The sequence below is a fragment of the Anopheles bellator genome, chromosome 2 (genome assembly GCF_943735745.2).
Source record: "Anopheles bellator chromosome 2, idAnoBellAS_SP24_06.2, whole genome shotgun sequence".
Lineage (NCBI taxonomy): Eukaryota > Metazoa > Arthropoda > Insecta > Diptera > Culicidae > Anopheles > Anopheles bellator.
In genome coordinates, this window is record NC_071286.1 from 7,876,662 (window position 1) to 7,890,256 (window position 13,595).

At 49.8% G+C, this 13,595-nt stretch overlaps 1 protein-coding gene across 1 annotated transcript; it reads left to right on the top strand.

Annotated features, from left to right (window-relative positions):
- The first annotated feature begins 6,327 nt into the window (after positions 1-6,327).
- LOC131208251 (uncharacterized) lies at positions 6,328-12,244 on the top strand. The gene is made up of 8 exons (XM_058200904.1): positions 6,328-6,458; positions 6,532-6,870; positions 6,969-8,492; positions 8,572-8,872; positions 10,259-10,425; positions 10,477-10,588; positions 10,973-11,161; positions 11,224-12,244. The coding sequence occupies exons 1-8, from the start codon at positions 6,328-6,330 to the stop codon at positions 11,395-11,397; spliced, it is 2,937 nt and encodes a 978-aa protein (XP_058056887.1). The 3' UTR covers positions 11,398-12,244.
- Positions 12,245-13,595: the final 1,351 nt, after the last annotated feature.

The window sequence follows — 13,595 nt, forward strand, 5'->3', positions numbered from 1 at the left end:
GAGAGAGAGAGAGAGAGAGAGAGAGAGAGAGAGAGAGAGAGAGAGAGAGAGAGAGCTAGTGTTGAAAAAGTGAGAGAAAAACCAGAGATCGAGAGAGAGAGAGAGACGGGAAACCATTATGAAGATGTAGAAGGTTCACGCTGAGAATGGTGTCTTACATGGCCATTGGATCGGTCATTGGACTGGCCCAGGAACGAAATCGGTCGCCCTCGAAGAAGAAGTTGAAGAGGCTCCTTCGGAGTGAATAATGTTAATGCAGGCAAACAGCAGTGTGTCGGTGTGAGGCTTAAGGAGAATCCAATGGGATGCGTCAGACGCAAAGCGAGACTAGAGAACTGAGTAAGAAAAGAACCAGCAAAAAGGTTCCCTGTCGAGTTCGTCAAGTTTTTCCGACTGGATCGAGTTAAGATCTTCCCGTGGGCCCTTAATTGCCAAGACTGCCTGCTACCAGAACAGAGAATGAGAACATAATGAGAATGTATGTATTAATGCGCTGTTGTTCGACAGTCCTTCTTTTCGGCCGTTTTGGTTACTATTTTTATGTAAGAATTATTTACACATAATATTATATGCTTTGTTGAAGTTGAATGGTTGCCACCGGTGACGGTCGGAGCAGAATCCCCAGTAATTGGTTCCATCGTTGCTCTCTTGGGCTTCTGGCTCGTGGCATGGACCTGTTGGCCGCACCGAATGTAATCGCGAACGCGTTTTTCTACTGCTTCACTGGAGCTTCCAACGTTCCATGATGTAATCAGTCGGAATGAGCATCATCGTTGCGATAAAAACTGCCACTTTACCACTTGGTGCGTGATGTAAGAATATTCAGATTTCCCTCCAACAATTCTGAGCCTGACGTCAGCGTGCCCGTTTTCCCTCTTTTTTCCGCGGCGGCACTCATAAAGCATCTTTATGGTAGCAACAACTTACGCAAACTTCAGCAGCCAAAGTAACGGACCACAAAACGGGCGCAACAATCGTGGACCGAGTCGGCGATTTCTTGGGCTTCATCGTTCTCAGTTGTCTGGCGAAAGTCAACGACAAATATTTGGCGCGCCATAATTGTTTTTCTTGTCATCGCTCCCGTCCCATTGCTGACAGCATTGACCACTAATGTGCCTGAACCGAGAGACGGAAAAGAATCTGTCGCTTCATGCAAACCCACCGCGAACGGGAACTGGTGCCAGCTTCCGTCAATATTTGTGGTCGATCGGCGCATCGAGTAGGAAAAAACATGAGGTGACTTGGCTTGACGAAGATGGGCTCGTTTGTGGAAAATTCATAAAAATTCAAATAAAGGACCTCGGTAGACATCGGCAGGGGTCCTACGGTTGAGAGTATAATAGGCACGTTTGTGGCAAAAATATCTGCCTTAGGTTCATCCATTTTCAATCGTGAAGGTTCGCATGAGGCTCTCGTCTCGGGTTCGTTTTATTGTGTTGAGTGTATGTATGGAAAACTGGCTCGGTGGGTGGCTGAAAGTCGGCAGAAAAGCTAGAAATCGATGAAATAGTTCAACCAACCTTTTTTCGCCCACCACGCCAAGTGTTTTTCTGTGGCTTTTGGGTCCGATGGGGTGAACCGTAGGGCGAAAAGCGCACTCCGGGTTTTTGGACTGTCTTCCAGTTCTTTTGGCCCGGGCATGTTCATCGAACCACTGTACACAGCCCTATCATGCATTCTCGTCACGTTTTCCACCGGCCACGGTAGCAGCAGCTACTGTTGTTGTGCTGTTGGTGCTGATACAACCAGCACAGGTATTCGGTGGCCCGGTTCCGGTGACCAAATGACTAACTATCACGTTTCGTGCCGGAAACCGCAGGTAAATGGGGGCCAGCCGGCGGTTTTGACCACTCCCACGGACATTCTTTATTGGACTTTAAACTGCTTTCGGGTGGTGGGTGAAACATTTACACCTTCGTGGAGCAATCGTGCTCGAAGCACGATGGGAAGATACGTTAATATCTCATTTTATAAGCCGATTATTATACCAAACAGATATCAGTGTACTTGAATTGTATAATATTTTGGTTTTCGAGAAGTAATCAGTAATAATACGTATTTTATTACAATGATGGCATAACGGATTCTATTGAAGGAAGTGCAATTGCAAAAGTAAAGTATCTGTTGAAAATAAAAAAGGCATCATCATGTCCACTTGGGCCGCCGGACTACGGCCACTCGCTAATGGTTGCAGTGATTGCGCTGCTCGACTCATTTGCGTTCGTCCTTGATGGTCTTATCTCACGTGATTATCGATTAACCGGCGGGGCGGGCTACGGTACCCTGAGCAACTGAGCCAAGCCACGCCACGGAGCCATGTAAATTGCTTCCGAAGTGAATATGCGGACCAAAAACCTCCCACACATGGACACGCGAACGACGCAGCAGTAGCAGCAACAGCAGTTCGGGTAGGTCATCGCGACGCGGATGGACACGCTGGACACAGACCGTGTTATTGCAGCCGCTGTTGTCATGTCCATTTTTCACTCACCCACCGCGCCTGGATCCCAAGCCCTTCGCATCCGGTGCGCTGAGGAAGCCCAACGCAAGTTGGCAGCACTGGCCAACGGTGTCTGGCGCTGTCGTTTATTTCGCATTACCACTTTCCACTTGGCAGCGCCCACTGATACGCGCGACGAGCGTAAAGGCTACCGGAGGGCAGTATGATTTTTATTGCATCGATCCTACCGTTGTTGGCCAGTGTTGTTGCGGTGTTCCGGTGAACGTGCGTGCGTGCTTCGAAGCCGCCAAGAAGCGAAATGTCGGGGAAATTCACGTCACCTACCACGCGTCTCCATTATCGTCGGCGGTGAGAGGGACCAGGCGTCTCCATTACGGTCGTGATCGGAGTCACGTGCTCCGGGAGCTCGGTCGCTCCGACGAACGAATGGCACAATTAATGGCCGGTGACTATTGAGAGGAACATGAAACATGTTTCAATAAAAAAAACTGGGATTTTATGTTAAGCGATTCACGCGATCCTGTTTGGTGGGATCGGACAGAATGAGTTGTTTTGTTAATTTTTTAACCACATTTTAGGGAGTTATTATTGTTCCCAAGAGACTTATGAACCTGTTCAATTCCATTCCAAGAGTTACCAGGCGTCTCCATGCTCTGCAAGAATGGCTGTGTAATTAAAACTGGTACCTTTCAAATTCTACGTAGAGATTCGTTAACGCCATTCGGACGTATAATAATTTTGGCAAGCTTTTATCGTTAAACGTAACCGCCTGGGGCGCTGTTGTGATTGCATTCCGTGGCTTACCAATCGTCGTGTTCGTTACCGGAAGTTTGTTGATTAGATTTTCCCACGCATGCAATCGCCCGGGGCGTGTGTGTCCCGTGGCATCCATTTGCACTGCGTTACGATTCCGACCGACCGACCGGTGACTGTGGGGCTTCGTGAAGCAACATTCATCATTCAGGCCTGTCGATGCCAATGTGCCTGTCAGGCCGGCTAAGAAGCTCCTAAAATAAGAACCACGGCCGTGCGTGGACTGACAGCGTGGAAAATTGCGAAAATTGCTCACTCTTGCGCGATGCACTGCGGACAGGGTGGGCTTAAGAGGTAGTTATAGTAAACTTATAAATAGAAGTCTACCAAAAAAAAACAGGCCCTGATGTGGAGCGTGCTCCAAGAGGCCTATCAGAGGCCTTTAAATTAAAATGTAACGGTGTAGAGCACGTTCAATTTAAAAATAAATGGTCCCTGCTCGGTGATGGATGCAGGTGGTTACGATTTGGCCTGTCATGGCCTGGTCCTCTGGGTTGCTTCCAAAACAAAAAACGTGTACTCGCGTACGGTGTACTTCCGGCCATGTCGTCCGAGGACGTTTTCGAAACACCTAACCCCGCGGCACGCTCGGAGTTCGGTGGCCTCGGTCGTTGCCGGCTGAAAGCCCTCTGCTAGGATTGCGCTTCGGCACCGGCAAACGTAAACAAACCGGAAGGTGCTGGCACTACCGCCGTCGGCGATGATGACGTCAAACGCGTTCCGTCGCCGCCGAGCCGAACACGCGGAGCTTCAAACCTTCGCCGGCGGTATGTGAGCGTGTTTGTGTTTGTCTGGGGATAATGTGTGTGGTGTGTGGCACCGGTTGTTGTTGTTTCCTATTGCTGCACGGTTGAGGTTGGTTGTCATGTTTCCATTAGCTCCCCGGGCCATGCGGTTGCCTCCCGGCGGGACGAATCCTGGGTGACCTGCCCGGTGTTTACATTTGACGATCGGCCTCGCAGTTCGATCTTTTGGACGCGCGTGTATGTGTGCGTGCGTGAAGGTGAATTGCTTCATTAGCATCCACGGCGAGTGTCGTGACCGGGTTCGTTTACTCTGACCCCCTGGTGACCGATTTCGTGTCGAGAGGTGTCTGACGGCGGCTGCGAGCGTGTAAATGTGATTAGATTGTCGATGGTTTTGGCGTGCCGCAGGTGTGCGGGGTTGCACCCAGTATGCAAACAGATTCTCTTCACTTTTATGTCCCCGCCTGAACCGCTACGTTCTGCCTCAGGACAACTTAAATATAGCATTATTTTCGTATTCGTTCGCCGCCAACCGGCGGAGTTTGTGGTCAAAATTGGTGCATCCCTTTCGGGTGGTCGAAAATCGGCTGTGCGTTCGGTCATCTGTCACGTTGTAGTGCGAGTTTTTGGGCAAACGGAATGTTTGGATGAGGGTTCTTTTGCGTGTAATTCGGTCACGTGCCGTGCGTGGTTTGGTGTGAATTTTAATTGCATTATTTAATGTTTTCAACACTCTGAACAGGTATGCCCACCATATTACAACTTCATTGGTTTTAACCTAAACCTTTTGTGAGACGAAACTGGTTGAAGAATATCAAATAGCACCAAGTCAAGAAAAGTGGATCAGTGTTCATTTGCATATTTTGGCTTGGCTTGTTTTTGGCGTCGAATAGTTTTCAAAATTTATTTCTAAAATCAATCAAAACGTTATGTTAAGCGTATTTACATGTTTGTGTTAAACAATTGCACAGAAACACAGCATCTTAATAATAAAAAACTTCCAAATAATTAATAAACAAAAATAAATAATATTAAATTTCGTGTAGAGCTACATAAACCAGGGACGTTACGATGCTTTATGAGCAGTCTTCAGGAGCATTTCAATTGAAATAATTCAATAACTTGATCGTGCATAGAAAAAATTCTTTTACCTGTTCGATAATGGCGCTTATAAGAGTTTCAATGTTTGTTAAGAGTTTTCAATGTTTTGGAAAGCCTTTTTGCATTAATTTTAGTTACTATATGCCGTAAAAAAACAAACTATTTAACGAGCAGCAAATAGTCATGAAAAGCAAGTAGTAGACATCTCTTTTTGAAAATTCAAAGCAAAAGAATATTTAATAGAAATTCGTAAAATCTATGATCTTATTTTCCGAAAGCCGTGAGGCCTCGTTCATAGAGCTCGAATACACCGACCGTTAAACTGTTGCGTGTAAAAGGTTTTCTTTTCCTCTTTATTGGTCTCTCTCACTGTTTATTGACCCATCGATTCTAACATTGTTAGTTCACTTATATCACCAGTGTATACAAGTATAAAACAGGAGTTTTTCAAAGAAATCGTGCTCTAAACCCACGTTTATTACTTCAAAACGAAAAACTTCACTTTATTCAAAATATTTATGGCAACTGGTGGATCCCACGCCCCAAAAGAATTGTCCCCCTTCGGAGCAAACCCCGTAATGGTATAGCCTTCGCTTCCGTTCCGGTGCACGTTACAAAGTAAATGTTTAACGCCATTAGAAAGATAATGCTGCCTGAACACTCCTAGGCCATCGAGCCACCCAATTGGCCGCCGTTTGATTAGAGTATTTGCTTCCGATAAATCGATAAGATCGCAAACCCACCCAAACCTCAACCTCTGTGACCGTGCGACGCGCGTTTATGAAGTGTGCAAATCGAATTATGCGATAACCCGAGAACCCCGGCAGTTATTTATAGCCCCCTCGGTATCCCCTGCCCGGTGGCGGAAGTCCCGGTCCGTGGAAGGCTTTTCCAACTAAACATTGTTTTCCCTCTTCTTTCTTCCCCCAGGCAGATCCCACGATGGTGCGCGGAAAAGTGGCCATAAAATGGGCAGCAGCGGCACTGGCAGCGAACGGTATCCGGCACCCGTGGCCACAGTGATGTGATCACCCCATTCCGGTGGCTTCCGGTTTATTTTTGGGGGTGTTGAAGCTCCACCCGAAAACTGTCTAGCGACTTTGCGTGGTTCGGTGCGGAAATTAGTGCTCAGAAGTGCGCGGTCGCGGTCGTAGTGTAACGCCACTGCCAGGATCGGTTCGGAAGGCCGGCCACCCGGATGCCGATATGGCGCTCGTCATGCTTCCGTGTGATCTGCCCTGGTGGCCGAACGTGCAGAAGAAGCTGGCCCAGATCGAGGAGTCCACCTCGCTTGACGTGGTGCTCGAGGTGATGCAGAAGCTGCACGAGCTGTGCAAGTGAGTTGCCTGGACGTGGGGGACTTCCGGTTCCTGATTAATTTCACGATTTTTTTGCACCTGTCCGTTCCAGCGTCAGTCTCGATCCGGACGAGGATGGCAAGGATACGGCCGTGTTCGATGGGTTGCGGCACTTCGTCGAGCACACGCTGGACGCAACCGAGCGGGACCACTTCCTGGGACACACCGTCCGCTCGCTGGCGCGGCACGCCCGAGCCCTGAAGCTCCACCGGCCACCACGTGGGCTCAGCTTCAGCCTGCAGCAGCAGGCCGACAGCTGCGAGCTCAGCTATCGGCTGGTGGCCGCCCTGCTGGCCAACGCGTTCTTTTCGACATTTCCAAAACGTACTGAAAAAACTCACCCCACGTTACAAGACTTTAACTTTACACACTTTTTTAGAGGTTTAGTAGAGTAGGTTGAACCAACGGCCCACTGGCACCACTCCACCCGACCACCATCATGCTCACGACGGGACCCTCTCTCTCTCTCTCTCCCTCTCTCTCACTCAGCAATGGCGTGCAGAGGGCCAAGTTCCGCAGCTTCCTGCACTACTTCGACTGGTTCGAGCGGAACCCGGCCGAGGCGCTCGAGGGCTGCGTGCGGGTTTCGCGCAAGGTGATGACCGGCAAGCAGTGGCTCACGATCGAGGACTGGCTGGAGTGCGAGCTGCCACTCTGCGACGTCGAGATCCGGCACGAGGGCAAACTGGACAAGGCGGACCCGGACACGATGCAGACCGTGTTCGCGACGGCCCGGCTCGGAGGCACCGTGCTGGCCGACGGTGACTCGCAGGAGTCGCTTCTGTTCTGTACCTTCCCCGAGCTGCTCGCCGTCCTGCTGTACGTGGAGGCGCTCGAGGACAACGAGACGCTACAGATCGAGAACGCACACCACGTGGCCCGCATCCTGGATCCACGCAGCGGGAAGGGCCCACTGCTGGAGCGGATCGCTGAGCCACGGAGGACGACACTGTGCTGCGTGGACGCGGAGAACTACCGGGCCCTGCCGTCGCAGCAGTTCGAGGAGGACGACATATTGCGCGAGCTAAACAAGTGTCTGTTGGCGTTCCGTCAGAACACAACCTGCCCGGTTCTTGGCGATGGCGGAGAATCGGCAGACCGGAAGGGTCCACCGACGACGAAGGCGGCCGGTCTGAAGCTGGACCAGCTGGAGACGGTGTCAAGCAAGGGACGGCTTTCGCCGATCGGTGAGCGTGACCGGGAGGGGTCGACACCCGGCTCACCGGACGTTTACACGACGATCTTCATCCGGCAGGCGACGCCAGGATCGAAGCGCTCGAGCAGCGACTCGAACAAGCTGGAGCGGGATATCAACAAGCGGCGATCCTGGTTGTCACCGGAACGCCCACCGGCACCGGTGGGTGGCACCGGTGGCCCACCCTCGGTGTGTGGTTCCGGCGGTGGGCGGCGGGGCAAGTTCATCATCCTTGGATCGTCGGGCGAGTGCTTGCCGGTCAATCGGCACCCGCTCCGGATCCCGTCCGGCCCGGAGCAGGGGACGCGGCCCGGCTCGATGTCCAGCTGCGACTCGGACGAGTTCCACAGCGCGAAGGACTCGTTCGAGGAGGACGAGGACGACGAGGACGGGCTGCGGGCGCACGCATACGCCGCGGAGCTGGACACACCCGAGCGGCGGTACAACTTTGCGCAGAAACTGCGGGCCGCCCTCGAGCAGGATCGGCCGAATGGGGCGGCATCGACCGGGGATGACGACAGCAGTAGCTACGCGGTCGGTATCAGTGTGGCGGGGTCGGGGACGCGGGACGCGGACCGGGACGACATTCGCGTCCGGCGTGGAGGATCCTGCGGGTTCGTGCTCGATGGCTCACTGGACAGCACGTGCGATGAGTATGACTGGGTGGACCACCCGTCGGCGGTGGGAGCGGCACCGGTAACTGGACTGCGGCCCGCGAACGGGACGTTGGAACGGAAGGGGACGAATGAGTCGTCCCGGTACAGCTTCGATTCCGATCTCGGCTCGGAGCTGGAGGAGGTGTACGAGAAGTTCGCCAAGTAGGTCTGCCGACCCAAGGGCCCTTCCAAAGGGAAAGTGTAATCTCTCTCTCTCTCTCGCTCTCTCCACCCACCGTAGATGGTTGGAGGAACCGATAAGCACCGATAAACCGAAGAAGCTGGATGCGCGGGACGAGGCGGTCCTCAAGTTTGCCAACTCGCTGCTCAAACGGACGCTCAGCGAGAGCTTCGTCGGCATTCCGTTCACCGAGGAGTGCCTGACGGGGGGCAGCGGAACGACTGGAGGTGGCGAGGGGCGAGGGGCCCGCGTTGCGTCCGCCGGTGGCTGTATCGGGGGCCGGAAGGAGAAGATCCTGCTGCACGTTCGGTCGCTGTCGCTCGAGCTGGCGAAACACAAGCACCGGCTTGCGGCCCAACTGGTGAGTGTTGCCCGCCCAAGATTTCCCCCGGGGAAGTCAATGTTTTCCAGAGTAGTGGTCCAGGAGAGTAGTGGTCGCGAGTGGTGCGTTTGCTGTTTGGCTTCGTAGTGCGTAGCGTAGCGTAGAGGACACTGAGCGCTCCGCCAGACGTGATGATTGTCCCTCGGTTGGTTTCTAGCTGGTCTAAGCCCATGAGAGTAGATTTTTTTTCAAAGAAATCACATGTTTATTGCATTCAAATGAAGAACTTTATTTTATTCAAAGTATGTGCCATCGCTAGCTATACTCATACATTTCTCCAATCTCTCTGCTAAATCTACGATTGTCCCATTTTTCTGGCCCACTCTGATTGTTTTACGATAAATGCATGGTTCAAATTTTAACGGTTCCACCAGACGTTAGGAGCTTCTGGTTTCTGGTCCCAGCATGCACACAGCAATGTGTTTTTGCCGAATCGATCTGGTTTTGCAGTCGAAGTTGATGGTTGTCCCGGACCAGGGACCCATGATTTTTTCTTCTTTGGATTTTCAAAATCAATTCACATTCCAAATCCAATCACGTTCTGATGGAGAAATGACCTCATTTTCTACCTGGTGAGCAGAATTTCACTTTTGGTTTTTCGGTTTTCCTTCTGTATTTCGTTCATTTCGTGTGGCACCGATTTTCAGATCTTCTGGATCTTTGCTACGGTCTTTCAACGTATGGATATGGCGTATTGGGACACATTTAGCTGATCCGCGAGATGCTGTTGCGTGTCATTCTCATCTGAAAGTTCTTGTATTAACTCAGCGTCCTCGAACTTTCTTGAAGTCCTCCGACGCTTTTGCTTGTTAAGTTAAAATTGCCATATTTAAAATTGTTAAACCGCTTAAAGCAATGTGATCTTCGAAAAACATGGTCACCGTAAGCTTCGAGAAGCATTTGATGCAATTCTGTAGCAGTTTTCTTTAGCAGGAAGCAGAGAAACAATGATCCCCGCAAAGCGTTATTTTAAGTCTTAATAGTCGACAGGGTTTAACCTTTTCAAAGATAAGTTGCAATTTTTTTTTTTTCGGCATGAAATCATTTGCCTATTGTGGCAGTGTTGCAAAAAGGCACAATCAGGAGGATCAAATTAACAGTTAGAGCAATCTGTCCATACAATCTACTTTCATAGGATTGGATCTGGTGTAATTGGTCTCCTTCCCGTCTTATATTTATTCTTCTTTTTCTTGCGTTTCATTCCCGCTCCGGAACCGGTGCGGCGGTTCCTGCGGCGGATTCCACCACCATCACCCATCTTTTATTTCCGTGTTATGCTTTTGGATGCTTTTGGGTGCGTTTGTGCGTTGCGTTTGGATTGTGGTTTGGTTCCCCTTCCCTTTCGCCCTTCGGATCGGCCGGCAGCGCACCGAGTATCTGGCCCTGGAGCCGGCGAAGCTGTTCAAGTGTCCGAACATGCCGCTCACCCGCACCGACCACCGGAAGCTGCTCCACAGGCTACGGTCCACCGCGAGCGGGTCCGGTGGCTCCGGGACGGATCCGACCACCGTCACGACGACGGTGACCAGCGGGTGCGCGGGCACGGCCAGCTCCCGCCGGTCCCATTCTTCCGCCACGTCCAGTGTGCCCTCGATCGAGCGGCAATCGTCGCTGAAGGCGAAACTCCTGCACTACAAACCGAACTGGTCCGTGTCGTACTATCAGGACGTCAAATGTGACGATGTGGTACTGAAGGTAGCTATCCCGACTGTCCCACAGCCCACAGTTGCTGTGTTGATCCTTGTGTGTGTCTAACGGGGCATGCCGGATAAATCGGATCGGTGTGCTTATGTGTTCACTAATCCATCTACCAGCAATCTATCTACGTGTACGTGTTAACCAGGTAATCTTCTCTCTCTCTCTCTGTCTCGAGTGTCCGTGTTTTCATACTCCGGCTCTAAGTGGCTTCTCGTGGCTTCTGTACTTTTTCCGATTTTTCTTTCGCTTTCTCTGAATAGTTGTATTTGCCTGTCTGTCTCTCTGTCTGTCTCTTGATTAATCACATGTCTCTCACGTGTCTTAGCTCGCTGTGGTGATTTTCTTTTGACCATTTCCACCCGTTGTTTGTCGTTCCGATAGATCTCGCAGCTGGCCCAGAAGCGAACGCTGAACGTGAACCTGAGACCGGTGGCCACCGGTAATTGGGGCTGCGGGAGCACCCGTCGTGGAGACGTCCAGCTGAAGATGGTGATCCAGTGGATGGCGGCCAGTGTGGCCGGATTGCCATATCTGAGCTACTACACCGCCGGGAACGAGAAGCTTTCCAAGGTAAGAGTAGGTACCTCACCATGTGCTCCCAGCCCAGCTTCATGGTTCCAATTCGGTTTCAGCTCGACACGATCTGCCGGGTGCTGAAGGACCGCAAGTGGACGGTCGGCGAGCTGGCGTCGGCCACACTCAGCCATGCCCGGGATATACTGGAGGATCCGTTCTACTACAACAACGACCGGAACTACTGTATGTTCTTCGAGAAGCTGATCGGACTGGAGAAGACGGCGCACTGAGCCGGTGGACGAGGTTGTGCATTGGACCAAAAGGATGGCGAGCAACTACACAGAGAGACAGGGAGAGGATGTGAGAGAGAGAGGCAGAGTAACATAATTGGATAGAAGTTTAAAAGACAACTAACCGTAGAGTCCTTCCGAGGCGATGGGGCTTACCGTCTCCGTCGAAGTGAAACTTCGAAAGCAATAAAAAGAAACTTTTTCCATGCGTCAGACGGAAGAGTAGAGACGGATGGGAGATCACCCTGACCGTACACCACCTCAAGGCCCAAACCGCCAATTGTAAATAGATGTACGGGAAGCCCGTGGAAAGCTCTCCTCGCACGCAGAGCCAGCGTCAAGCACAAAGCAAATCTCAAAACGTCTTCCTTCGCACGCACTTGAGGCAGGGTTTTCGTGTGCCGTGCCGTGGGCGGATGGTTGAACCAACAATCAGCGAAGCGGACCGCACCACGGCCGGCTCCTAGAGCAGTGCAGGTCCACATGGTCCCATGCTGGCGAAAATCGACATAAACTAGTTTAGGTAGCCCGTAGTGAAAAACAATGCAAAAATGACGCTTATTTTAGAAGAAAACATCATGTGAAAAACGTAACGAAAAAACTGAGAGTCGAGAGCGCTACTGGAGCTGAATTTAAAATACCCGATCGGTTGGTGTGTAGATTATTTTAAAGTAATACTCTTCAGTAATCGGAAGGAGGAATGTTGCTTCAAAGCGTCAGACAAGCTGATTTGTGTTCCAGGCAATTGATCATTTGTTGCGGTGCGTGATGAGTGCAGTGAGAGTAACTTGCAAGCCAAAGTAGATGTGAGTCTCTTCGTTTTCCTTTGCGTTTCCCGTGCAGATAGCTAGACCAATAAACTTGAGTAATGTTACTGAATATCACGCGAACAGGACTCCAATGTCGATTGTGTGCTTTTCTGAGTGTTGGAAAATACTTCACAAAAATAGGACGGATTCCGGCATATCGTTGGTCCTCTGTTTGCAGGATTCCCGGATGTGTTGAAACATTTCACGACAACCGCCCGGGTGAAATGTATCCGGTCCCCCATTTAGCGATGGCTACTGCGGAAGCGAGACAACTGGCAACTTGCTGCATGCGGCGAAAAAAAGAAACAAAGCAATACGAATTTCAAACGGTCATTTTTGAATTCGGCAGTTGAATATTTTGTGTGTTTTTCGCATGAGGTTCGTGAAAATTTAGGTTATTATAAAATTATTTAACGGTTCGAATTATTTGACGTTAATACATCGCTGGTTAAGATCTGTTTGCACACATTTTGCACTCTCTAAGAGTTTGGCAATCGTCGAAGATTTTTTGTTCCCATTTAACCAACACGTTTGTATTGTGTTATTTCTGTGACGTTAGATTTACCAGTTATTCCTATTTCTACCAAAATCTGGTTAAAATGACTGGTGTATAAGAAAAACGCCTACTGTGGTTTCCAGGCTTCATTCGCTTTAATAAAACTTACAAAAATTTTGAACAATATTAATTGTAATACATAAATGGATTTATAGAAAATTTCAAATAACAAAGTACTTATATGTTTTCAGTTTGTCGGTCACATTTTCTAGACACATAGATTTTGGACCCCGATTTCACCTGTTCACCCTAATTCACTCGGTGCCATTGGATCAGTGACATCGACGAACAATTTGGTTATTTTATAAAACGATACAGTTTATTTTTCTTGACAGCTTTATCAATATGTATTTGACTGTTCCAAGCAGCAAAGTATTTTTAAATCTTGATTTTAACACCGAAGCAACACTGCTAAAAAGTTAACGATTGTCACATGGTACACGGTTCAAGAAGTTTCATTTCGACAAATTTCGCTTTGGGTTTTTTTTTGTTTTCTAGCATCGTCTTCCTAAATACCATACAAATACCGGTCATTTACCATGTGTTTTGTCTCTACATCCAAGTCGCCACTTGTTGTTCCACAAATATTTAAGTTTCAAAGTATTTTCTTCGTATTCCGCACGTGCGTACAATATTGCAAGAAATTCGGCGAACCATTTTTCGACATCTTCGAAATTAGCGAAGTGTTATTTTGCAAGTCCCATTGAAAAGTTTATAGGTCTGTAGCACATGAGCTGAAAAGTCTCGGCCCAAACACAAAGACGGCACACGTCTTGTTGCATTCACTGCTTTTTCAGTTAGTTTCGTCCTTTAAAGGAAAGCTGTCAAAATTC

Bases quoted from the DNA above. Each gene is read 5' to 3' on its own strand.
- LOC131208251 (XM_058200904.1), top strand. From the start codon at position 6,328: ATGGCGCTCGTCATGCTTCCGTGTGATCTGCCCTGGTGGCCGAACGTG. The intron at 6,871-6,968 runs GTAGGTTGAACC...TCTCTCACTCAG, and splicing joins TTTTTTAGAGGTTTAGTAGA to CAATGGCGTGCAGAGGGCCA. The intron at 10,426-10,476 runs GTGCGCGGGCAC...CGCCACGTCCAG, and splicing joins ACGACGACGGTGACCAGCGG to TGTGCCCTCGATCGAGCGGC.